The 23866-nt window shown below is 48.3% G+C and overlaps 1 protein-coding gene across 11 annotated transcripts in view; it reads left to right on the top strand.

The window, feature by feature from the left end:
- The window catches only part of MED15 (mediator complex subunit 15), a 62398-nt gene that overhangs the window by 18355 nt on the left and 20177 nt on the right, over positions 1–23866 (top strand). For 4 of the 11 annotated variants that reach the window (XM_059676278.1, XM_059676275.1, XM_059676276.1 and 1 more), the window contains exons 2-5: positions 6660–6747; positions 12899–12950; positions 15046–15075; positions 16550–16762. In XM_059676278.1, the coding sequence (XP_059532261.1) occupies positions 6660–6747; positions 12899–12950; positions 15046–15075; positions 16550–16762 (383 nt within the window). Of the gene's footprint in view, positions 1–6659; positions 6748–12500; positions 12634–12898; positions 12951–15045; positions 15076–16549; positions 16763–23866 lie in introns of those variants that run through there. The other 7 variants (XM_059676283.1, XM_059676277.1, XM_059676284.1 and 4 more) reach the window with 5 other exon arrangements.

The raw sequence follows: 23866 nt of genomic DNA, 5'->3' as shown, positions 1-23866 counted from the left end.
AGGGAGGGTGGGACAGTTCTTTTTTATGCTGGCCTGAGCTGTGCCTTACCAAACATAGAGCACCCCTGGGCTGCCCCACAAGCGCAGGGAGGTTGCCCCCAAACATGCAGGCCATTGCACAGGTTGGGGGTGAGGGTGGGATGGGCACTTCCCTGAGCACCCTGGAAAGGCAGCAGGGCTGCCAGAGCCTCATCCCTCAAATATCAGGGCTGAGCTTGAGCTGCCGAGTGCCTGGATTATCAGGGCATCTGTTCTTGTTTCTCTTGTAGATAGGTGGCTGGTAAAAGCGTGGTAGAAATCTTTTTTAATCTGGCAAAAAATTTTCCCTTTTATGGTGTCTACTATTTTTTTACAATTCTTTTTTTTTAAATTTTTATTGAAAATGTTACATATGTCCCCTTTTTCCTCCCATTGACCCCTTATAGCCTACCCCCACCCCAGGTCTCTCATATGGTGTCTACTTTTGGTAATGTGCTTAGGAAAGCCTTCCTCATCTCACTGTTGCATAACTATTCTCTTGTTGTCATCTGCTACATTTTTTTTTATCTGCTACTTTTATGATTGGGTTTTTTACACACACAGGGTCAAGGGTTACAATACGAGCTTCGAGCTCCTGTCCCACGAGCAGGTAGGTGGCAGTTCACCAGGAGGCTTCTCTTGGAGGGTGGGTGGGGCTGGCAAAAACTCCTGCCCCATGAGAAGTCAGTGGGTTGATGGATATTGTGGTTCTCAAATCAGGAGAGGTTTCCTCTGGGCAGAATGAAAGTCTGTCACATGGATGGATGGGCAGAAGGTGTCCTGTGCACCTGAGGTCAGGTGACTCATCTGTGACTCAGGGAGGAAAGAAACTGCTTTAAACACCAGCAGGAGACCAGAGGAGCTCACTCTCCTGGGAACTCAAGCATTCATTCAGCAATCAGAAAAGAAGTTTGACCCCGGAAAGAGGGCAGCGTTGAAGAGGTGACCTCATGAGAGGTGAGAGGGCCCGTGCGTGTGAACCAGGACCGTCAGCAATGGAGTGTGGACGGGGGGAGAGTCTGGCAGCTGGAGGGCAGGGAAGGATATGTGAAGGCCCTTCTTAAGAAATGGGCAGCTCACAGGGGCCACAGAGCTGGGCACCCAAGGGGCACATTTCCAGGTGGTTCAGGGTTCCAGTGGGAACACCTCTGCCTGAGGGAGCTGTACACGCTCACTGCTGTCATGTAGGAAGGAGGAGACACACATGCCATCACTTATTGGAGGTATTTTGAGATGCAGTCTTACTGTGCAGTGAGGTGGACTATTTTCTGACTGATTTATTCAGCACACATTAGTGCTTCTTGTGTGCCAAGTGCCGGACGATGTTAGCTTTTGTAATCCTCAGCACAGCCCTGTGAGGTGGGCGCTGTCACCATCTTCTCTCTGCATGAGGAACGCAGGCTCTACGAGGTGGTACCTTATCCAGGGTCACCAGCTATGGGGAGGGCTTGTGAGGGGCAGACTGGGGCATTAGCACACTTTGAGCATATGTTCATGCATACCTTCCCAAGCACACGCAGTTTGCTGGTTTTTTTGCATTATCCTGCACTGATTCAGATTACAAGGACTAGGACTGTTTCAGTTGAGTTTTCCAATTTGGAGTTACGGGAAAGGTGAGGAAGAGCAGGACGTGCTGAGGCTGGGCGTGTCCCCACATCCTGGCCCCTTCTGTCCACTATCCTGGCCACAGTCCCTTCAGAGTGCTCCTTTATGGAGGGGACGCACTTGGGGGATGGAGTTCCTCTCCCAAGACCTAGAGCTGGCGAGTGGCCAGGTTGGAATTTGAGCCCCGATCTGTATATTTCCGTAGCTCAGGCCCTTCCTCCTCTTTCTACTTCCTGCCAGGTCCAGCTGGCCAGCACTTCCGCCTGCCCCAGCATACGCTTTCTCCAGGCCACCCTGGCCTCTGCAGCCTGGATGTGCTTGTTCGAGGTCTGGTTTCCGTAGTGCCTGCCACACTGAATCTCAGCTTCCGCCTGTCATGCTTCATCAGAATACATGCTGTTAACCACTCCTTATGTTACAAATAGCTGATTTTTATCTGACACTGATTACTGCCTGTTAATACAGAGGTGGCTGCCACAGCCTCTACACTCAAGGTGTTCATAGGACAGGGCGGCTGACAGGAAGCTAGCAGTTCCCACAGAGGAGGTGCCACGGGTGTGGCTGAAGTGACCACCGTGAAGTAGGGAGTGAGGATACTCCAGCGGGAGAAACTACAGGTCCAGCACACACCGCTGGTGGCATAGTGGGCGGTGCACTAGGCCCAGGGCCTCGGGATATTGAGCAGTGTGGGCGAGGAAGCAGACTCCTAAACTGATGGGCTGCCTGCCTTGAGGTAGGCGTGGACATGCCTGAGTTGCTCCCCACACATACCACCATTCGCCATTCGTGTGGCTTGGAGAGGTGGCAGGAGGAGAGGGGAGAATGGGATCTGGAGACAGGCTTGTGTGGGGGGGACCATCACAGGTTCAGGGAGAGATGGGGTGAGGATTTGAACTTTAGGGAATGGAGGTCAGAATTGGGAACTGAAGAGGGGGTTCCCAGGTTTCTGGTCTGGGCGATTCTAAGATTGCAGGGTGTTTTCTTGGTGTGTCACTGCCTTCTGCTCCGGCAGGATCTAGACAGTAAGGGCCTCCTCCTGTCCCCGTGTGATGGATTGGTCCTCCCTCAGCAGGCTCTGGTTTAAACCAGATACCAGTGGAACCCTGACTGGGCAGACAGGTATAGCTGTGGTAACCAGGAGGAAGCTAGACCGAGGGAGCTTGTGGAGCCCAGGTTGTAGCAGGAGGCTGTGTGCTCTTAGCTGGTGTCAGTCCTCCATTTTTAAAAACATATATATTTTATTGATTTTTTACAGAGAGGAAGGGAGAGGGATAGAGAGTTAGAAACATCTATCAGCTGCTTCCTGCACACTCCCTACTGGGGATGTGCCCGCAACCAAGGTACATGTCCTTGACCAGAATCGAACCTGGGCCCTTCAGTCTGCAGGCTGGCACTCTATCCACTGAGCCAAACTGGTTAGGGCAGTCCTCCATTCATTTTACTTTTTGTTGTTGTTGTTAATCCTAACCCAAGGATATTTTTACCAATGATTTTTTTAAAGGGAGTGGAAAGGAGGGGGAGAGAGAGAAAAACATAGATGTGAAAGAGACACATCGATTGGTTGCTCCTGCATGCGGTCAGAGCGCATGATCAAGCCTGCAACCGAGATACATGCCCTTGACTGGAATCGAACCCGTGACCCTTCGGTCTGAGGGCTGACGCTCTATTCATTGAGCCATATCGGCTAGAGCAGTGGTTCCCAATCTTCTGGCCCTTTAAATACAGTTCCTCATGTTGTGACCCAACAATAAAATTATTTTTGTTGCTACTTCATAACTGTAATGTTGTTACTGTTATGAATCGTAATGTAAATATCTGATATGCAGGATGGTCTTAGGGACCCCTGTGAAAGGGTCGTTCGACCATCAAAGGGGTCGCGACCCACAGGTTGAGAACCGCTGGGCTAGAGAGAGTCCTCCATTCATTTTAGAGGGCTGGTTAGGCCCAGGCAGCAGCCACCAGACAGAGCCCTTCTGTTACGGTGCTAATGCCTCTCCGGAAGCCTTAGGTTTGGTGGTGGCTGCTTTGGTATTGGGACGTGACGGGACGGCCATTTAGGGTCTGTCCTTGTGAACCTACACCGGTTTTGCTCCCTGACTTACCCCAGCTGGGTGGCATAGATCTGGGGCTTGCTTGTGTGGGGCAGACCTCACCTTGACCTGTTGGTTCTTTTCAGTCGAGTTCCTGAGGCGGAACCTCTACTCCGCTCCATGTTTGGGGCCATGTCCTTGTTGTATGGTAGTTTACCTTCGTTTAGAGACGGTCGCTGGAAGGGCTTTGTTTTTTGGAGGTGGAGACTGCGGAGTGGCCGTTCAGGCCCAGCTACTCCGTCAGGCCTCTGGGACAGCAGCAAAGCCGAGATTGGGGAGGCTGAAGGGGCTTCCCTTATCTTCGGTGTTATGGAGCATGATCTGCAGGCTAGAAATAGGAGCAAACACATTTTTTAAATTATGGTTTGCATAACTGAAAACAGTGCTCAGGGCATCTGTTTATTCTTCAGCCACCAAACACGCTCAGCCTGTTTGGGCAGGCTCTGCGTGTAACAGTGGAGGGGACAAGTGTATGACATGGGCATGGTGCTGCCTCACAGGGCCCTGGTGCTGGCCAAGGAGCAGCCTTTCTCCTCAACTCTGTACTGACGCAGCCGCTTTCATGGTTCATGAGCAGAACTTGACATTTATCCAGTTTCATTTCCTGTTGTTAAGATGTGTGTTCCAGCTTGTCAAGATATGCCTGTTTCTGGCCTCCCATGTTGTCAGTGCTCCTCAGTCTCTAAGTCATGGACAGCCGGTGCCCATGCTGTCCATGTCATCTGTGATGTTGCCCTAACCAGGACAGGATAGGGCTCCTCTAGCAGATCCCCTGGCATCTAGTGCCTTTGGGCCTGGTGAGGTTCCCCCACCTAAAGGCTACTACAGTAAGCTGGCATCCATGTCTTATTTCTGTGGATGTGCCAGGTTCTTTGCTGCACTTAAGATGCCCGGTGTCGGTGGGGCCTGTGATTCTGCTGACCCTATAAAAGACAGCCAGCCAGCGGTTCAGGAGGACAGCTTTTAGCCAGCCAGGAGCCTGGCTAAGCCCTTGGGGATAGCTGCTTTTGGGCACTGAGCCCATTTGTGTAACCAGTCCCATCTTCAGAGACCTCAGCACCCCTCTCTGCGTTTACACCGTGGCTCCTGCCTTCACTTTCTACCCAAAGCCTCCCCATTCCGTACCCAGTCAGCTGACCAGTAAATGCCCCTTTGCTGTGTCCACTGCTCTGCTCTGGGTCGCCTTGTTAGTTCCAGGCTCTGTGGCAGGGCTTGCCACACACTGTTGTCGGAAGGTGGCAAGGGGAACACATTCTGTCCTGGGGGGTGCAGGTGAGGCGCCCTTCTGAAGACAGGTCTGCCCAGTCACTTCTCTTGTTGGAAATGCTCCGTGACTTAGAGCCTCATGCCAGGTGACATCTCAGCACGTGGGTGCCGGGTCCTCCTGGCCTGCAGCCTCACTTCCCTATGAGTTGGATCTTGTGTTGTCCGCCTGCATTATTTTTCCCACCCTTTTCTTGTGGTCCTGGTCTTTTATTCCCTGTGGGTGCTTTGTGGCAGGAACCTTTTGCTGCCTCCTATGCAGGCTTAATGAAGCAGACGGGGCACAGACCCCAGACTCACACGTGTTGCATAAATTATCCAGTGATATGGTTGATCAGCGTCATTTTATCTTTCTTTATGCATTAATACAGACTTGTCCCTCTCTTAGCATTTAGCCTCTTTTCTGGGATTTCTTTAAGGAGCATAAATCTGATTCTGCAGCCCCATGTGCACACTCTTTCAGTAGCCTGGGGTTTCTTTGTTTGGAATGGTCAGAAAGCTTCCTTGCACCAGCTGGACTGGGCTTGTTTAATACACTTGGGTGAGGCAGCAGAGCCCTGACATGTTTGATCATTTGTTTATCAGTAGGTCCAGTGCTCGGGAGACCTCTCCTGCAGGGAAGAAGGCAGTCTGTGAGCAGAGGGGCCAGGCCTCAGAACTCAAGCCTGACATGCCCCTTCCTTTCTAACAAATGCATGTGTGTGTGTGTGTGTGTGTGTGTGTGTGTGTGTGAATGTTTCCATCCAAAGGGAGCGTAAGCTTAGCTAATGTTCATAGCTCTGTCCCAGCAGAGTATCGGCATGATAAAAATGTGTGATAGGATCTCATCTTTTATTATATGTATTGGCAAATGTGCTTTTAAGATGTTTTCCTCATGTGTGTGGTCTCTTTCTATCCTCAGCTAGAAGCTGTTGGAAGTTGGGGCTTATCTCCTGGGTCCCACCTGGGGAACCTGCACATCTCACATAGGGACCTGCTGTGCCTTGGGAGGGACTGAAAGATGGTTTGTTGTGGCCCCTTCGTTTTACAGAGGAGAGTGGAGCTGGGATCCCACAAATCTTAATGCCAGAGTTAGGTGGGGACCCAGGCGATTCAGAAGGCAGGAAGCAGAGGCTGGCTGGCCACTCGGCCTTCCCATGTCACTTTATTTTGTGCTGATTGTGAGTGTTCCCCAGGGCCTGGCCCCTCTGCCCCCTCCTTCCAGGGGTGCCTATTTTTTTTTAAATATATTTTATTGATTTTTTACAGAGAGGAAAGGAGAGAGATAGAAAGTCAGAAACATCAATCAGCTGCCTCCTGCACACCCTCCACTGGGGATGTGCCCGCAACCCAGGTACATGCCCTTGACCGGAATCGAACCCGGGACCCTTCAGTCCGCAGGCCGATGCTCTATCCACTGAGCCAAACCGGTTTTGGCAAGGGGTGCCTATTTTGCTTTGTGGTGACCACCTTTCCTGTTCTTTCCTTCTTATGCCCCTGCCCTCTTACTCCCTTTCTCAGCTGCCTTTCAATGCTCTACTGAGCACACCTCCCTTGTTGCCTTTCCTGGACCTCAGTGAGGCTGGAGTGCTGGGGGACAGGTCCCATCCACCCAGGGGCAGTTGCTGTGCAGGGCTTCTGGCCAGGAACTCTGCAGCAGCAGACTCGTGGGATGTCAACATCTCTTCTTTTTTTGTTTTTCAGCGAGGATGCCATGAGAAAAGCTGGTGTGGCCCACAGTAAATCCAGCAAGGATATGGAAAGCCATGTATTCCTGAAGGCCAAGACCCGGGTAAGGCCCAAGTGGGCGGAGCCCACGGCGGAGAGGCTCAGGAAGGGGTGGGTGTGATGCAGACGCTGGAAGCTCCTCTGCCTGGGGAGTGGAAAAGGGGTGACTACTCACCGATTGATCATGGGCACTCTCAGCTTTGCCTGCAGCTCTCTGTGGGTCTTCCCATGTGTCTGTGGTATAGGGACAGGGAGGTTACTGGGTGGACTCCCAGAGTCTGACCCTAGACCTCACTACCAGCATCCTCCATTTGTGGTTAGCACCTATGAATCCTGTAGGGCATTCACTCAGGCCCAGCTTCTCAGTGTCAGCCCTTGCCTAAGCCCCACATGGTCCTGACATGTGGGCCCAGAAGAGTTTCTGTCCCCTTTTGTTAAGTGATGAAGGTGGTGTTAGTGGAGATTGAGGCCTTGATCGAGGAACCAGGCATAGGAATATTACTGGTGGGGTAGTTGGGGAGGATTTCCAGTGTGTGAGCTCTCATCCTGGGCTTCATGTGACTACCTCCTTCCATATGTGCACTCTCCCTGGGGCAGAGCTGTTTCAGTAAAAATGAAGCCGAATAGGCACAAAGAAGCCAAGCTGCTCGTCTAATGCCACCCAGTTTGTGCAAGGTGGGGCTGACGCCCAGGGCTTTTGTTCTGCATCACACCTGCCCTGTTCTCCTTATAGACCTGATCTTCAGTCCCTCCTCTGACGCATCGAGTGTGCTCTGAGCACCTTGTGCCTGAGTGTGGTGTTGGGGCTCTAAGACATGCTGTGTGTCACAAATTAAAAGCAGATGTTATGGCCCTTGAGTGGATACTGGTTTGATAAACTGTCAAGACACCTACAGCTCAATTGGGGAAATTTGAGCATGGTCTGAATGTTTAGATGAGGTGAACATTTTGTGAAATGGAAAGGTAAAGATGACTGGCTAGAAAAGGCAGGTTCCAGAACAAACACCATCTATATAGTTTGGTCTTCAAGGTCAGAGCACATGAGTGTGTGTTTGTGAGCACACATAAGTGCAAGAAAGAGCTCTTGAGGCAGGAAAGGTAAGGTTCTGTGCCCTGGGTATATGAAAAAGCATTTTCTTTTCTTTTTTTATAATAACTTTATTGAGATCTTTATATACTATACAATTTACCATTTAAAGTGTACAATTCAGTGATCTTTAGGATATTCACAGAGTTGATGCACCATTACCAGGATCTAAGTTTTATAACATTTTCTAAAAGAAACTCCAGTTCCATTCTGTTACTCTCCATTTGCCCTAGGCAACCACTTTCTACTTACCATTGCATGGATTTGCCTTTTCTCATGTAAATGCAATTATATATGTTTTTGTGACTGACTTCTTTCATTAGCATAATATTTTCAAGGTTCGTCCATCAACCATGTTGTAGCATGTACTTACTCCTTTTAATTGCCAAATAGTATTTCACTGTATGGATATGCCACATTTTATGTACTCATCACTTGATAGACATTGTTTTCACCTTTTGGCTATTATAAATAATGTTGCTATGAACATTTGTGTACAAATTTTTTATTTATTTATTTTGGATATATATACCTAGGAGCGGAATTGCTGGATCATGTGATAATTATGTCTAACCTTTTGAGAAATTGTCAGACTGTTTTCCAAAGCAGCTGCGTCGTTTTTCATTTACATCAACAGTGTATGCGGTTCCGATTTCTTCACTCCTCATCAACACTTGTTATTGGTTTTGATTTGCATTTCCCTGGTGACTAATGATTTGAGGCATCTACTCATGTAGTATTGGCCATTTGTATATCTTCTTTGGAGAAATGTTTATTCCAATCATTTGCCTATTTTAAAAATATATATATATTTTTTATTGATTTCAGAGAGGAAGGGTGAGGGAGGGAGAGAGACAGAGACAGAAACATCAATGATGAGAGAGAATCATTGATATCATTGATTGGCAGCCTCCTGCATGCCCCACACTGGGAATCGAGCCCGCAACCCCGGCATGTACCTTGACTGGGAATTAAACCATGACTTCCTGGTTCATAGATGGACACTCATCCACTGAGCCACACAGGCCAGTTCCTTTGCCCATTTTAAATAGGTTTCTTGGTCTTTTTATTGTTAGACTGTTAGAGATCTTTATGTATTTTGGATACAGTCTCTTATTAGATGTATAATTTGCAAATATTTGGGGGATGGGATGTTTTAATTGTTTTTAATTTGTATTATACTTAAAAGAGCTTTGTTGAGGGCTTATTGAACTATTTCAGATTTTGAAATGCAGAAGTTGCTGGTTCAGTATTTTTTATCGTTTCATACCGAACTACCCCAAATTGGTGGCCTCCTAAACAGTGAGTTATTTCTCCTGATTCTGTGCATCAGGAATTGGAGCAATTGGAATTGCCTGTCTGGCATTCTGCTGCTCTCACGTGTGACCTGTCATATAGCTGCATCTAGCTGGCAGCTGTGCTGAGCCAGATGGTCCATAAGGCTTCACTCGCGTGTCTGCACGTTGGTTTTCCCTCCATGTAGTGTCTCTGGCGGCGTAGCCTGGGCTTCTTACTGCATGGCAGCTGGCTTCCATGAAGTAGGAAGTGGAAGCTGCCTGTCCTTGGAAGTCCTGGGACATTGCGTAGATAGAGCAGGCCCTGACTAAGGCCAGTGCAGGTTCAGGGATTTGGAATTTCCTCCGCCTTTTGATGCGAGCCGCAGCGTGTGTGTGTACACAGGAAGGCCAGTGATTGTCGGCAGCCCTCTTGGAGACTACCACAGAGACTCACAGCAGCTGGGGAATAAGCTTCTGTCCCAAAGTGGGCATCTGGCAGGCAGCAGCCCCTCACTGCCTTAGCCTTTGCCTTTCTGCAGCCACATACCAGATCTTAACAGTTTCAGTCCCACATCTTCTTGGTGTGAGCGGGTTCTAAATCCCTAACTCTAAGACAAGGCCCTGTTTGGAAGAGAGATATTTATTAGAGGTGTTAGAAATTTCCTGTCTTTTTTACAGAGTCACATACTGTTGTCTGGTTCCCAGCTTTTTACTACAGCTTAAGTTCCTCATGGAACCACATACTGTCAGTGTGGCCCTTCCTCACAAGTGGGAATTGGGGGTGGGGTGGAGGGAGGCTCTCTAGGTCAGATGGCACCCAGCATGTTTGTTACCTGTCTCTCCCACCTGAGACCCCATTAGAATGACTGTGAAAGAATTTAAAAGGTGGGAGGGACCTCAGAGGAGGGAAAAGGATGGGGAAGAGTGATTTCTCTGTTTTTCTGGAGTGGGAGGTGGAAGAGGCCAAAGAGAAGGGGTGACCTAACCTTGGAACCCTGGGGCAGCCCTGGAGAGGTTGGTGCCTGTGGTAGAAGGCACCATGACTTATCCTGGATGGGGGTTGGGAATTCTCACCCCTGGGAGGTTGGTCAGGATGTCAGTGCTCTGCAGATAAAGATTTAGGGATTGGAGATATGACAGCCCCAGCCTCAGAGAGATCGGAGGTGGAGTTTCAGATCCCAGGTCTCCTGTGGAAAAGAATGCTTGCAGCAGACCTTCAGCAAACCCCAGTGGTTCCTCAGTAACCTGGCCTTTGCAAGAATTTTGGACACATGTTTTAACCCGTAAGAAAGCCCCTTGGCAGCAGCGTGACTTAACTGTGTCCTGTGCCCGTTTCTCCTGCCAAGTGGTCACATCCCTTCCTCTCTCCCTCTCAGGCCTCTTCACCCTGGTCTAGTCTAGAGAGTCTCCACTCCACCGTGGAGCAGCCTCAGCCAGGAGCAGACCATGCCGGTGCCCCTGCTCTGGCCAGGGAATGGTGCTGGGAATGCTGTGTGCTGGAATCTGCCCAACTGGCTCCGAGCCCTTGGTCCTGGTTCTATGTGAAGGGCTTTGGGGACATGCTCCTGAGCCCCACTTACTGTATATTATGTCTTAGTAAAAGACTCTGGGTGCTTTTTTTTTTTTTTAAATCCTCACCCAAGGATATGTTTATTGATCTTAGAGAGAGGGGAAGAGGGGAGGAGAGAGAAAGAAACATCAGTGTGAGAGAGAAATATCATCAATGTGCCCTAACTGGGCATCGTACCTGCAACCTAGGTATGTGCTCTGACCAGATATGGAGACTGCAGACTTTTTAAAGATATTGCTCACCTTGCCTGGCTCCATTCCTGGTCAGGGCACATGCTTGGGTTGCAGGCTTGGTCCCCAGTAGGGAGCTTGCAGGAAGCAGCCGATCAGTGATTCTCTCTCATCATTGATGTTTCTCTCTCCCTCTCACTTCCTCTAAAATCAATGAAAATATTTTTAAAAACTTAAAAAAAAAAGATATCACCCCTCCCCCCTTGCCCTGGCTGGTTTTTCTCAGTGGTTAGAGCGTTGGCCCGTGGATGGAGGGATCTCAGGTTCGATTTCCAGTAAGGGCTCGTACCTGGTTGCAGGTTCAATCCCCAGGCCCCGTTGGGGTATTTGTGGAGGCAACCAATCAAGATGTGTTTCTCTCATGTCAATGTTTTTTTCTCTCTCTCTCCCTCCCTCCTCCTTCCCTTCCATTCTCTCTAAAAATCAATGGACAAAATATCCTCGGGTGAGGATTAAAACACACACGGATATTGCCCACCTAACAGATGGTCCAAGGTCCTAACGAGCCATCAGATATTGACCTGGCAAGCTCCCAGTCCTAGTCCTCTCCTACTTGGCCACCTTGTTTCCTGAGCTTCCTGTAGCCTCTTCCACACACACATCTTCACTGTTAGCCACGCCCCATACTGCCCCCTTCAAGGAGCAGCCTCAGTGGGTGGGCCACATGCAGGAGCCCTGACACCAGGGGCCCCTTCACTCCCAGCACATGTTCTTTCCTACCAGAATCGGTGGGGCAGTGGGAAACTGGTAGTGTTGACAACCTCCTAAGTGCCCATTGCTCCAATAGAGACTCTCTCTTTCAGCACCTGCCTCCTGGGTGTGCTTAGGACCACAGCTTTGCTTTTCCTCCCGGGCCTTCCCCCTCGTAGTTTCCTCTGTTGATTTCCCCTGGCTGAAAAAAGTGATGGGGTGAAGTTTGGAGATAGATGAAGGATAATAAAGATTTACAAAGTGTGCTTATAGTTTTACATTCACCTTGAGACCACTTTCATTTTATTTCCTTTTCCCTGGAAATAGTCTTATGACAGGTTCACTGTCTGTCCCTGGGCTCACAGGTGTGTGTCCCGGGGCAGTACCACCGCAGTGCTATGTCTGGTTCTAATTATCATCTCGCCAGTCTGCTGCCAAGTGGACGCTCACTCTCAGTGACTTAGGAGAGGAGGGTCATGTGAGCACCACAGGGCGTGGTGAAAGGCTTTGCCCTTTTGGGGCTGCCTTGATGGAAGGATGGGCATTTTGAGAAGGGAAGGATGTACAGCTTATGTGAGATAAGATTTTAACTCAGGCGTCCCCCTTGTTCACTACAGGACAAACTCACATTAGTGATTTCCGCGCAACACCCGGTAGTGAGTGTCCTTGGTTGCAAAGAGTACAATTGGTGGAAGGCAGGCCCTGCTGAGCAGTTCCAGAAACACGCAGGGCAGCTGGGACAAAGAGGCCCTCGGCCATGGCCTTCACCTGCCCCCCTTGAGTGCCCTGTGTCCTCTCCCTGCCTGTGCAGTAAATTCAGATTAACAGGGATCTCCGCAAGCACAGCCAGGGGCAAACATCCAGATTTGCATGTCAGTGTGACGTCAGCAGTGAAAAAGCAACAGGCTGGGTATTAAAAGCGAAAGTACTTCGATACAAATAGTCCAGAGACAAAGGCGGTCCGCCCATGACTACTTCTGAAATGCCTTGTGACCTTAGGACAGCCCCTCGTCCCCACTGGACCTACTCTGCCCGCTGCGGAAAGAGGGGTGCCTGAGCTGGCGCTTGGCCCTCTCGGTTAAGTGTTTACAGCCAGGTGGAAGGAGCAGCCGTTTGAAGTCTTGTTTTTCTGTTTCTCGGTGCCTTTTGTTGCCTCCTGCAGCTGAGCACTGACAGCCGTCCTCTGAGAGCCAGATTCCAGAGGAGGCCCAGCTGGGCAGAGCGTGGGGTGGGCCTCAGCCCAGCAGCCTTTCAGGAAGAGCCCTCAGCTCTGTAGCTCAGGAGTGCAAGGGGGAGGGAAGGGGAGCACACGGCTTCACTTCTTCATCTGGGATTAAACTGCTTCCTGTTTTCACTTTTAGGACGAATACCTTTCTCTTGTGGCCAGGCTCATTATCCATTTCCGAGACATTCGTAAGTAAAATTTTACATTTCTGGTTGTGATCGCTGTGAGAGGCTGACCCTGTCATGCGGTGGAGACTTATTTGGCCACAGTGCCTGAGTCAGAATGTCTGTGTAAAAGTGCCTGCTTTCTGGAAAGTTCTTCATTGCTTTGCATTTGATTCCATATTTCTCATCTCCCCAGAGACTCAGCCTGAAAAATGCTGATTTGGGCATAATGGAGATGTTAGCCTCAAAGTGATTTAAAATGAACTGCTGTTTTTGCTTGTCCATTTAATCTTTTTTAAAAGGACTGTTGGCCGTAGTTGGGTGGCTCAGTCGGTTGGAATGTTGTCTGGACACTGAAAGGTTGCGAGTTTGATTTCTGGTCAGGGCACATACCTAGGTTCCGGGTTCAATCCCAAAGTCTGGGTGTATATGGGAAGCGGCCGATCAACCTCTCTCTCTCTTCTCTCTTCTCTCTCTCTCTCTTCTCTCTTCTCTCTCTCTCTCTCTCTCTCTCTCTCTCTCTCTCTCCCTCCCTCCCTCCCCCTCCCTCCCTCCCTCATTCTCCCTCCCTCCCTCTTTCCCTCTCCCTCTCTCCCTCCATCCCTCTCTTCTTCTCTCCCTCTCTCCCTTCCTCTCTCTAAAATCAATAAACATATCCTCGGGTGAGGTTTAAAAAAAGAAACAATTCTTTAAAAAAGAAAAGGACTGTTGCTTTTATCTCCAGGCAGCTCTTCTTAAATAAGCAATTTACTCTGGAACAGAAACTTCTTTCCCTAATAGTTGGTTTTATTGACCCATGGAGGCCTGACCTAAATGTGTGTTCCTGTTAGGCTGGAAGCTTCTGAGGCCAACTTCCTGCCTCGAGCTCCCTGCCGTAGTGAGGGACACCCAGGTCCTGCCACATCCCACCTCCTGATTCCCAGGGTCCTGCTGTGGTTGTCAGCCAGGCCCAGCAGCAGCCATGGCACTCAGAAATGAGTGTCCCTGCATCCCTGGGTCAGGGTTTTCTGTGTAGACACTGAGTGTTCCTGGATGGCTGTAATCTGTAAAGGAAGCGGGCTGCGGGGCGGGGCAGGGCACTCTGGTTTCAGCCAACAGCGCCTCTTGCCTGCCTGCAGCTGTGTTTCCACGGGAGATGGGCTCCTGACATAGCCTGTCCTTGGAGTGTGCACTTGGCAAGTCCAGTCGCTGTTGCCCTGTGGCTGTAGAGGCAGCTACAGATTCAGTCTCTAATCCTGGGCTAAGGAAGAACCCCAGAGGTTTTGCTTCTTTCCACACGAACTAGCTTTTTACCAGGACAGCCAACAAGGTGAACTTCACTTGATTTCATTTTCTTGCTCTGTCTGGGAAGGTTCTATGGCTTCTAGAACAAGAGGAGATGGAAGTAGGAGCTTGGAGAACGAGCAGCCTGGATGAACCATCCTGCTTTGTCCTGGCAAGGGACTCTGCTTGTCGGGGCTGGGCTGGTCTGTTCAGGAGGTGGCCCTGGCACGTTGACACACACAGGCCTGTGGGCTAGGGTGTCCACAGCTGTCTCACTGGCGCCTCAGGAGAGGGTGGAACTGGTGCGGCAGTTCCCCGCCTGACCCTAGGGCCAGTTAGATCTGACTTCCAGCCAGGTTTGGCCAGCCTCAGTTTCTCTAGAAAATAGAGATGCTGCCTCACGGCGTAGGTTGAAAGTGGAGGTGTCATGGAGTTCTCAGCACCATCTGGGCCATCATGGATCCTACAGCCTTCCTGTTTGTTGCTCAGGGCAGGAGCTGAGACTAGGGCCCTAGGAAGGAAGGAGAGCTAGAGTAGGCCCAGAGTGAGCCTCTGGCTGGGGCAGTTCTTTAAGGCCCCAGGTTGGCCCTGGGGGGTTCTGCACCCTCTTCTCCCAGGCCCCCTTGTGCGTCAGCGCTGCCAGGAATGGGACACATACACACGTGTGTGAGTGCGTGTGCGCACACACAGACACAAACATACACTGAAGCTCTGAGTATGTTTTATCTAGTTTCTAGGCAGGGTGAGCTCAGTTTTAGCAAATGACCTCTGGGCAAATGCATATAAACTGACTTACTGTGAAAATATGTGGTTATATAAAACGTTATTTATTTTGTTTTTGTTTTTTTAAATATAGATAACAAGAAATCTCAAGCTTCTGTCAGTGGTAAGAATTTTTCCTTTCTGAATTCAGATTCTTCCCACCCTTGGAAATGGGGCAGCAGGAATGATATTGTGGATGCCCCGTTTGCCTGGGGCTAAGCTGTTACTAGAGGACAAAGTTCAGAGCGACCTCTGGCTGGTCACGAGAATTGTGGAGCTGTGCCGCATACTCCCCATCCTTCCTCTTCCTGTGCCCATAAGATGCTGCTGCCCCACTGCATTTCACTTGGATACAGTTTTTGCCCAGCAAAAAGATTATAAAAACTCACATAGTTATTGAGACATTATCTAAAATTTTGCTCTGGGAGAGAACTATTATTGTATATTTAGTATAACAGCATGTAGTAGTTCTTAGAGAGTAGTTGTGAATTGTCTTAAGTTACAAAGTTTCTTTGCAAGTTAAAAATTATCATTATTTTTTAATTTCAAGGCTTTATCACATAAGGGAGACCTGTCTGACAATTCAGCCTTGATTGATTTGAGATCCAACATGGCCAACTAGACTCCCACCTGTCAGGAAGGGAGCTAGTCTCCCATGCTGTTTGTCTTACCGTAGGCCGCAGAGCTATAAGTGCCAGATGCCCATGCCTGCCTCAGATGAGCGAGCTGCACCTGTCCACGTGGGCCCTATCTCCCCTCGGGGTATCTCCGCGTAGAGTGATTCTCAGCTAGCGGGGCGGTGGGATCAGAGTGCACGGCCAGGACAACGTACTGAAGCATAGGGCTCTGTGGCAGGGTGTCCAGGCCAGGCCACCCCTGTTTGCAGCTGGTCACCTGCCATAAGCCTACACTCATAAATGTGTGTGACGAGAGCATCAGGCTCCTTGTCTTGCTTCAGCATGGTTCACCGAGCTGAGTCTGGAGACCTGGGGGCTTGGTGAGTGTCGCAGTGCTCCTTGGCGCTTTGTGGACCTTCCCCTCACTTAGCTTGGCCAAGTGATGGTGTGCTGGCCCCGGGTATAGGAGTAGTGTCCGGAGAACGCTCCTCTGTGGAGGTTCTGTATACAGGGAGCCGTGTAATATCCCTGGAGAGCATCTGCCTTCGCCTTCCTCCCCTCCGCCTGAGGCTTTTCCGTGCGCCCCACCCCCACCCTTGTGCCCTTGTTTACTTGAAGAAAGGCCTTGTGTGCTCACCCAGCAGGAAAGGATTGTACAGCCAGAAGGGGTGGGAGCTGCTGCCTTCCCTGAGGGCAAATTTGTCCTTCAATCTTAGGACCCTAGTACAGGCCCAACTAGGAGCGCTCCCTGCCCAGGAGGCTCATGGTCCAGAAGCAATAATACACACAAGGCGCCCTGCCCGGGGCTGTGACAGGCAGGTCAGCATTTGGGAGGCTTCCAGGACTCTGACCAGTTGGGGCTTTGAGGCAGTACAGCCTGGAGGCAGCAAGAAGTGGGTGCTCCATGAGGCCTCAGCCTTCAGAGCCTCAGCTGATTTCCGTGGGCACTTCCTGAGATGCTGTGCCTTTGTGTTCCCACAGACCCTATGAATGCACTACAGAGCCTGACTGGTGGACCCGCTGCAGGAGCAGCCGGAATTGGCATGCCTTCTCGGGGCCCAGGACAGTCCCTAGGTGGGATGGGAGGCCTTGGTGCCATGGGGCAGCCAATGCCTCTCTCTGGACAGCCGCCCCCCGGCACCTCAGGGATGGCCCCTCATGGCATGGCTGTTGTGTCCACGGCGACTCCACAGAGTGAGTACCCCCATTTTCAGAGAACCTGCCATTTTCTTCGGAAGCGGCGTGCATTTTATTCCTTTGCTTAAGGTGGTTGGAGAAGCTCCAAGGAGCTCTGTCTTTTTATCTTTGTTGGTGTGATGAGAAAAGGCTCCAAGCCTTCTGTGGGCTACCAGAAGAGTTAAGTGACACTGAGGCCCTCTTACTACCCCGGGGTGAGAGTGGGGGATTCGGAGGAGGTTGGAGTGATCTGGGGCTCCATCCAAGGGCTTGTATTTTGTAGCTGTAAGAGAAACAGTTATGTCTCAGGAGTGTTCTTGGTCATGAACAAGTGCTGTTAGCATCTCACAGCGCCTAGACTGCCCCGCTCTCAGGAGCCGTCTCTTCCAGTGCTGCCCTTGCCCTCTTTGCACTTCTCTGCAGCACACGGCCCCTTGTCTTCTGTACTCGGCTGCCCCTTCTAGGAGCTGGACTGTAGTGCAGGTCTTCCTTTCTTTCCAGGACCCCTATTGATGGACCTTGGATAAACATTTACTTAGTACCTGGAATGTACTTCAGGACTTCAAAGTGCTTTGATACTATTTTTCCTTAATAGAACATTTTATTTTTGGAATACTTGAGTCACAGGAAGTTGCAGAGTAGTGCAGAGTTCCCATGTACCCTTCACCCAGCTTCCCCAATGATAATATCTTAGTACATCCTCAAAACTGAGAAATGAGCATGGGGACAGTGCTCAACTCAGGGAGACTATTCAGACGTCAACAGTTCCTATATGCATTCTTGTGCATGCACTTACATGTGTGTAGTTCTATGAGATTTTATCATATGTGGAATTGAGTAACCATCAGCACTGTCAGCATGCAGAACTGTTCCATCACCACCAACAAGCTGTTGTAGATCTCTTTTTTTAAATTATTTTTTTATTGATTTTTAGAGTGAGAGGAAGTGAGAGGGAAAGAGCGATAGAAACTTTGATGAGAGAGACACAATCAGCTGCATCCTGCACACCCCCTACTGGGGATCAAGCACACAACCCTGGCATGTGCCCTGCCTGGGAATCAAACCGTGACTCCCTGGTTCATAGGTTGTCGCTTAACCTATGTCTCTCAGCTGGGGTATCTATACCTTTTTTTTTTTTTTTTAAATATATTTTATTGATTTTAGAGAGGAAGGGAGAGGGAGAGAGAGATAAAAACATCAGTGATGGGAGAGAATCATTGATTTGCTGCCTCCTGTATGCCCCCTACTGGGTATTGAGCCTGCAACTTGGGCATGTGCCCTTGACCAGAATTAAACCTGGTACCCTTCAGTCTGCAGTCTGACACTCTATCTGCTGAGCCAGCCTGGCTAGGGCTGTTGTATACCTTTTTTTTTTTAAAATATATTTTTTATTGATTAAGATATTACATATGTGTCCTTATCCCCACATTAGCCCCTACCCCCACCCCCCCGCTCATGCCCCCCCCCCCCCCGTTGTCCGTGTCCATTGGTTAGGCCTATATGCTTGCATATAAGTCCTTTGGTTGATCTTTCCCCCTTACCCCCACCCTCCCCTATCTTCCCTCCAAGGCCCGATAGTCCAATCAATGCCTCTCCGTCTCTGGATCTGTTGTATACCTTTTAATAATCATACATGCCCTCCAACCCTAAGCCCTGGCAGTCACTGATCTGATCTCTATAATTGTGTCACTTTGCCAATGTTTTATCAGTGGCATCATATAATGTCTGACTTTTTGAGATTGGCTCTTTTTATTCAGCATAATGCCCTTGAGATCCTCCAAGTTGTATTAATCATTCACTCCTCTTCATTGCTGAGTAGTATTCCATGAGTGTCTCAAGGACTGAGTGTGCTAAGTTTACTTATGCATTCACCCTAGAAGGACATTTGGGTTGTTTCCAGTTTGGGGCAGTTATACATAAAGCTGCTGTGAACACTTGTGTATGGGTTGTGGTGTTTCAATGTATTTTTGTTGTGTATCCCTCATAGTAACCTATGAAGAGGGCAGTGTCATTGCCTCTGCTTTCCCCAGAAGGTAGCATGACCTATAGCTGGGCTCAAACCCAGGCTGCCTGACCTGAGCGCCCTGTTCTTTGTTGGATTTACTGTATTAGCATTGCCTTGCTCTTCTCAGATGGCACATGTGTTCTCATTCTCACCACTCCTGCACTGGAATCTTCCATCCCCAGCCATCCTCTTCCTCCTCAGGTCTTCATTCTCTTCTCCTTACTGATATCTTGCCATCAGATTCTTAGGTCTTCACTTGGTTCTTCATCTTGAACTCCTTTGTCCCCCTTTGTCATACCAGCACACCTGATACACACACGGGATAGCTTTTGGAAGAATGTGTAAAAGAGGTACTGGCCCTGGCTCCTTCTTACATTATACTCTGGTGTACTGGTTGAGGTTGTGTGTTTTTTTAAATCACAAACATATTTTATAATAAAAAATAGTTTTAAAATGTGTGAGTTGAGAATGCTCCTATCTATGATTTGTCTTACAGTCTCACACCTAAGACTTTGTCAGAAGTTCAGTGGCAAAAGCTTTCGTATCTTCCCCAATCTGACCTTGACCCACATCCTGTTTTCAGCTTCAGAAGGACCTGGTCTCCTGTGTGGCACTAGAGGAAGTTTGAAGTGGGCTCTCTACTTTCATGTCCTGCTGCTGCCTCTGGTAGAGACCTTCCCTCCCTACCTTTGACCTCTTGCCTGCCTGGTCTACCTGAACTGTGTGTCATGGCCCAATGGGCATTTGGTCTCCCTTTCTCACATTTTTTCCAAATGCTACTGTGTGATTAAGGCCACTTCAAGCCATAATCCCAGAGGGCAGGGCCTTAGAGGTTTTGCCAGGGTTCTCAAAGGGCAGACTTGTGATAGTCTCCAAGTGACCCAGGTTAGTCATAAGAAACACAAACTTTGACTGTGGGTAAGGCTGTGGGCTGGGGTACAGGGTTTTAGTGAGACTTACTTGTCCCTCTGAACATTTTTGTTCCTCAGTGAATTTTGTATCATGTGCATATAAGAACCGACTTTAAAAATCAGTCCTATTTCTGGCTGTTTGACAGACTGGGTGCTGAGGAACCCTCCTTCTTCTGGATAACTAGGTCCTGGGTAGGCTGCATTTTGGATTGCTGGGCTGGCAGAAGTAGGGGATGCTCTTTCCCTTGCTGTGCCCTGGCTCACTGCAAGATAGGCGACCTGGGGGCTTGCAGTTTTGGGGTCCCTCCATCCAGCAGGATTTGTGCTAGGGCCCTTGCCATCCCTATCACCCCCAGAAGCAAGGGCAGATTGGAGGAGAATGCTTCCAAGATTAGTACTGTTGGAATTGCAGTTAAGGTCAAGCATTGAGCACACAATCAAAGATCAGTAGGTATGAAAGGAAGCAGAGGCACCATGAGGAAGAACAGAAACAATAAACAGATGTGGAAATCCCCAGGGACCACACACACACACACACACACACATAGCCATTGTTGGGTATGGGCTTGGCTGCTGAAAGCATAAAGGATGGAATCCCAAATGAACAAGCACTGTGATACTCTCTGGAATGACCACGCAGATTTGAAAAGGAACCAAATAGAACTTTCAGAAGCTGAGAAATAAAATTCATGAAAGAAAAAGAAGTATGGGTGAATAAACAGTGCATTAGATACAGCTGAAGAAAAACTTTGTGAACTAGAGCTACATTTGAAGAAATTCTGTAGAATGTAGCCCAGAGAAGCAGACATGGAAAATAGGAGGGTAAGAAATGTAGAGGATAAAATCAGAAAGTCTAATATCTAATAAAAGGACCAAGTGGAGAGAATGGAAGCACAGTAGTATGTGAGGAGATGATGGCTTAGAAAAGCTCAGCACACCTACACCGGTTAAATAAAGCATCCATGTCTTAACCTGTTGTGAACAGAATACCAAAGGCCAGAAGAATCTCTTAAAAATGGCCAATTTCTGTAAGGAGCAAGAAGTCGACTCAGCAGACTCAGTGACGGAGTCAAGAAGATAGGAGGTGGTTAGGGTGCTGAGAATAGAGCTGCCAGCCAGAGTTATGTGCCAGTAAAACTTCCAAGGACTAGGAGGAAACAGACATTTTTAGATAAATAAAGCCTAAGGAACCTTCATTAAAAGGTTTTTAAGGACATACTTTTATTTGCTCACCATTTCCTCTTCTCAAACCATCCTTCTCAGCATGCCAGGTGTAAGATGGGAGAAGAAATATTTTTCATGTAAGGTAGTGAATCTAAACCAGTAATTCTCAATGATTTTGCACCCTAGGGAACATTTGGCAATGTCTACAGACCATTTTGATGTCACAACTGTGAGGGTGCTATTGGCATCCAGTGGGTGGAAGCCAGAGATGCTGCTAAACATCTTACATGCACAGGACAGCCCCCCCATAACATAGGATTATCTGGCCCAAATTTCAGTAAGGATAAGGTTGAGAATTCTTGGTGTAAACAAATATTACCTCTATAAAAGAATAATATTCAGAGCTAACCTCCATATGGACCTGCTACACTCCAAGCACTGTTTTGAGTATTCTACCTATAATAGGTTATTTATTAGTCCAGTGTAGGAAACTGAGGCATAGAACAGTGACAGAGTTGGGATTTGAGTCAGGGTAGTCTGGGTCAGAGGATGTACCCCTAGTCATTATTCTATCCTGATTCTTAGAAGTCTGCTGTGTGGCCATAAGTTGATAAACAGGGACCAAAATAAATGGAAGTCAGAGGGGGGAATATATCAAGGAAATCAGGTCTATATGTGCACATAAAACCTACTTTAAAAAATAGGGAGGGTTTGCCCTGGCCAGTGTGATTCAGTTGGTTGGGCAGCATCCTGTGTACTGAAAGGCTGTTACTTCGATTCCGGTCAGGGCACATGCCTGGGTTGTGGGCTCAATCCCCCATAGGGGCATGCAGGAGGCAGATGATCACTACCTCACTCACATCAATGTTTCTCTCTCTCCCTTTCCCTACCTCTCTCTCTTAAAAAAAAAAAAAAAATAGAGAAGGTTCTCAGGTCCTTGTATTTGGGAAAGAGATTAAAATATGCCTAAACTTTATACTTTATTTAAGTGTACATGAACAGCCCTGGCTGGGGAGCTCAGTTGGTTGGAGTGTCATCCCGATACACCAAGGTTGCAGGTTCAGTTACCAGTCAAGGCATATACAAGAAGCAACCAATAAATGCATAAATAAGTGGAACAACTAATGGATCTCTCTCCCTCCCTCCCTCCCTCCCTCCCTCTCCCCCTCCCTCCCTCCCTCCCTCCCTTTCTTTCTCTCTCTCTCCCTCTCTCCCTGTCTCCTTCTCTCCCTCCCTCCCCCTTTCTTTCTCTCTCTCTTTAAAGTCAATTTTAAAGTTATTACAGCCTAGATGATATTCAGAGAATTATGCTGAATGAAAAAAACTAACCATACTGTATGGTCCCACTTATGTAACGTTTTTTAAATGGCAACATTTCAGAAATGGAGGACACCCTAGTTGTTGCCACGGGTGGAAGGATGGGGTTGCTGAAGCAGGTGGCACTCCTAGGGATCCCTATGGTGTTGGAATTGTTCAGTATTTTGACTGAAATCTACTCAGTTGAGAAAATTGTATAGAACTTAATATTCACACCTGCACAGATGAGCACATATTCTGACTGTGTTATTCTGTCATAATTTCACAAAATGGTACCATAGGTAGAAGCTGGTCAAAGTATACAATGGATCTCTCTCCATATATTTTTTAAAATTTTATAACAGCTTTATTTAGATATAATTCACATACCATATAGTTCTCCCATTTAAAGTGAAACTTTGGTAGTTTTTAGTATATTCAGAGAGTTGTGCAACCATCACTCCAATCAATTTTAGAACCTTTTCATTACTCCAAAAGAAACTGCTCCATAGAAAATCTTATAAATGATTGCTCATATCAGCATTATTATAATAGCCCCAAAGTGGAAACAACCCAAATGTCCATAGCTGATGAATGGATAAACCAAATGTGGAAAATCCATATAGTGAAGTGGTTTCCAATCTATTTTTGGCCATGCCCTACCTAAGCATCTCTAAAATACTGATGCCTACCCCCACCCCCCCGTGACATATAATTCTTTTTTTTAAATAAATATATTTTATTGATTTTTTACAGAGAGGAAGGGAGAGGGATAGAGAGTTAGAAACATCGATGAGAGAGAAACATCAACCAGCTGCCTCCTGCACACCCCCTACTGGGGATGTGCCCGCAACCAAGGTACATACCCTTGACTGGAATCGAACCTGGGACCTTTCAGCCCTCAGGCCGACGCTCTATCCACTGAGCCAAACTGGTCAGGGCGTGACATATAATTCTTATTCAGAAAATGAACTATTCACATGGAGGAAGCCTAAAAGGCCATTAGCTTGGTCTAGACAAGCTCCCAAAGAACATGACATCCATGAAAGAGAAAAATAAAAGAATGAAAGTTGAAGTACTGAGGAAGAAATCCCTAAGAAATTGTTAAAAAACTAGAGGCCTGGTGCATGAATTTGTGCATGGGTGAGGTCCAGCCAGCCCACCCCGATTGGGCCAGCAGGGGGCGGGGGGCGGGTGCTGTAGGTGATTGACAGGCCGGTTCCACCCCCTGGTCAAACTCATGGTTGAACTTCCGGTCGAGGGGACAATTTGCTATTAGCCTTTTATTATATAGGATATAGGATATAGGATAATAATAAGCCTGGCCGGCGTGGCTCAGTGGTTGAGCGTTGACCTATGAGCCAGGAGGTCATGGTTTGATTCCCGGTTGGGGCACATGCCCGGGCTGTGGACTTGATCCCCAATGTGGGGCAGCCAGGAGGCAGCCAATCCATGATTCTTTCTCACCATTGATGTTTCTGTCTCTCTCTCCCTTTCACTCTGAAATCAATAAAAATCTTTTTAAAATAATAATAATAATATGAACTGATATGAAAAAATAGCCAATAAAGTTTCAATACATAATAGAGAACTGAAATGCATAAATATGTCACAATATATATTTATATACTGTATATGAGGCCCTAGAGCCATAAGAAATGCAAAAAAATTCACTGTTAATAACTCATTCTCGGATTGCACCCCCTGTGGGGTATGTGCCCCACGTTGGGAACCACTGGTATAGTG

This window comes from Myotis daubentonii, chromosome 19 (genome assembly GCF_963259705.1).
Source record: "Myotis daubentonii chromosome 19, mMyoDau2.1, whole genome shotgun sequence".
Classification (NCBI taxonomy): Eukaryota; Metazoa; Chordata; class Mammalia; order Chiroptera; family Vespertilionidae; genus Myotis; species Myotis daubentonii.
Note: the sequence above shows the minus strand (reverse complement) of the source record. Positions and strands in the feature narration are given on the sequence as shown.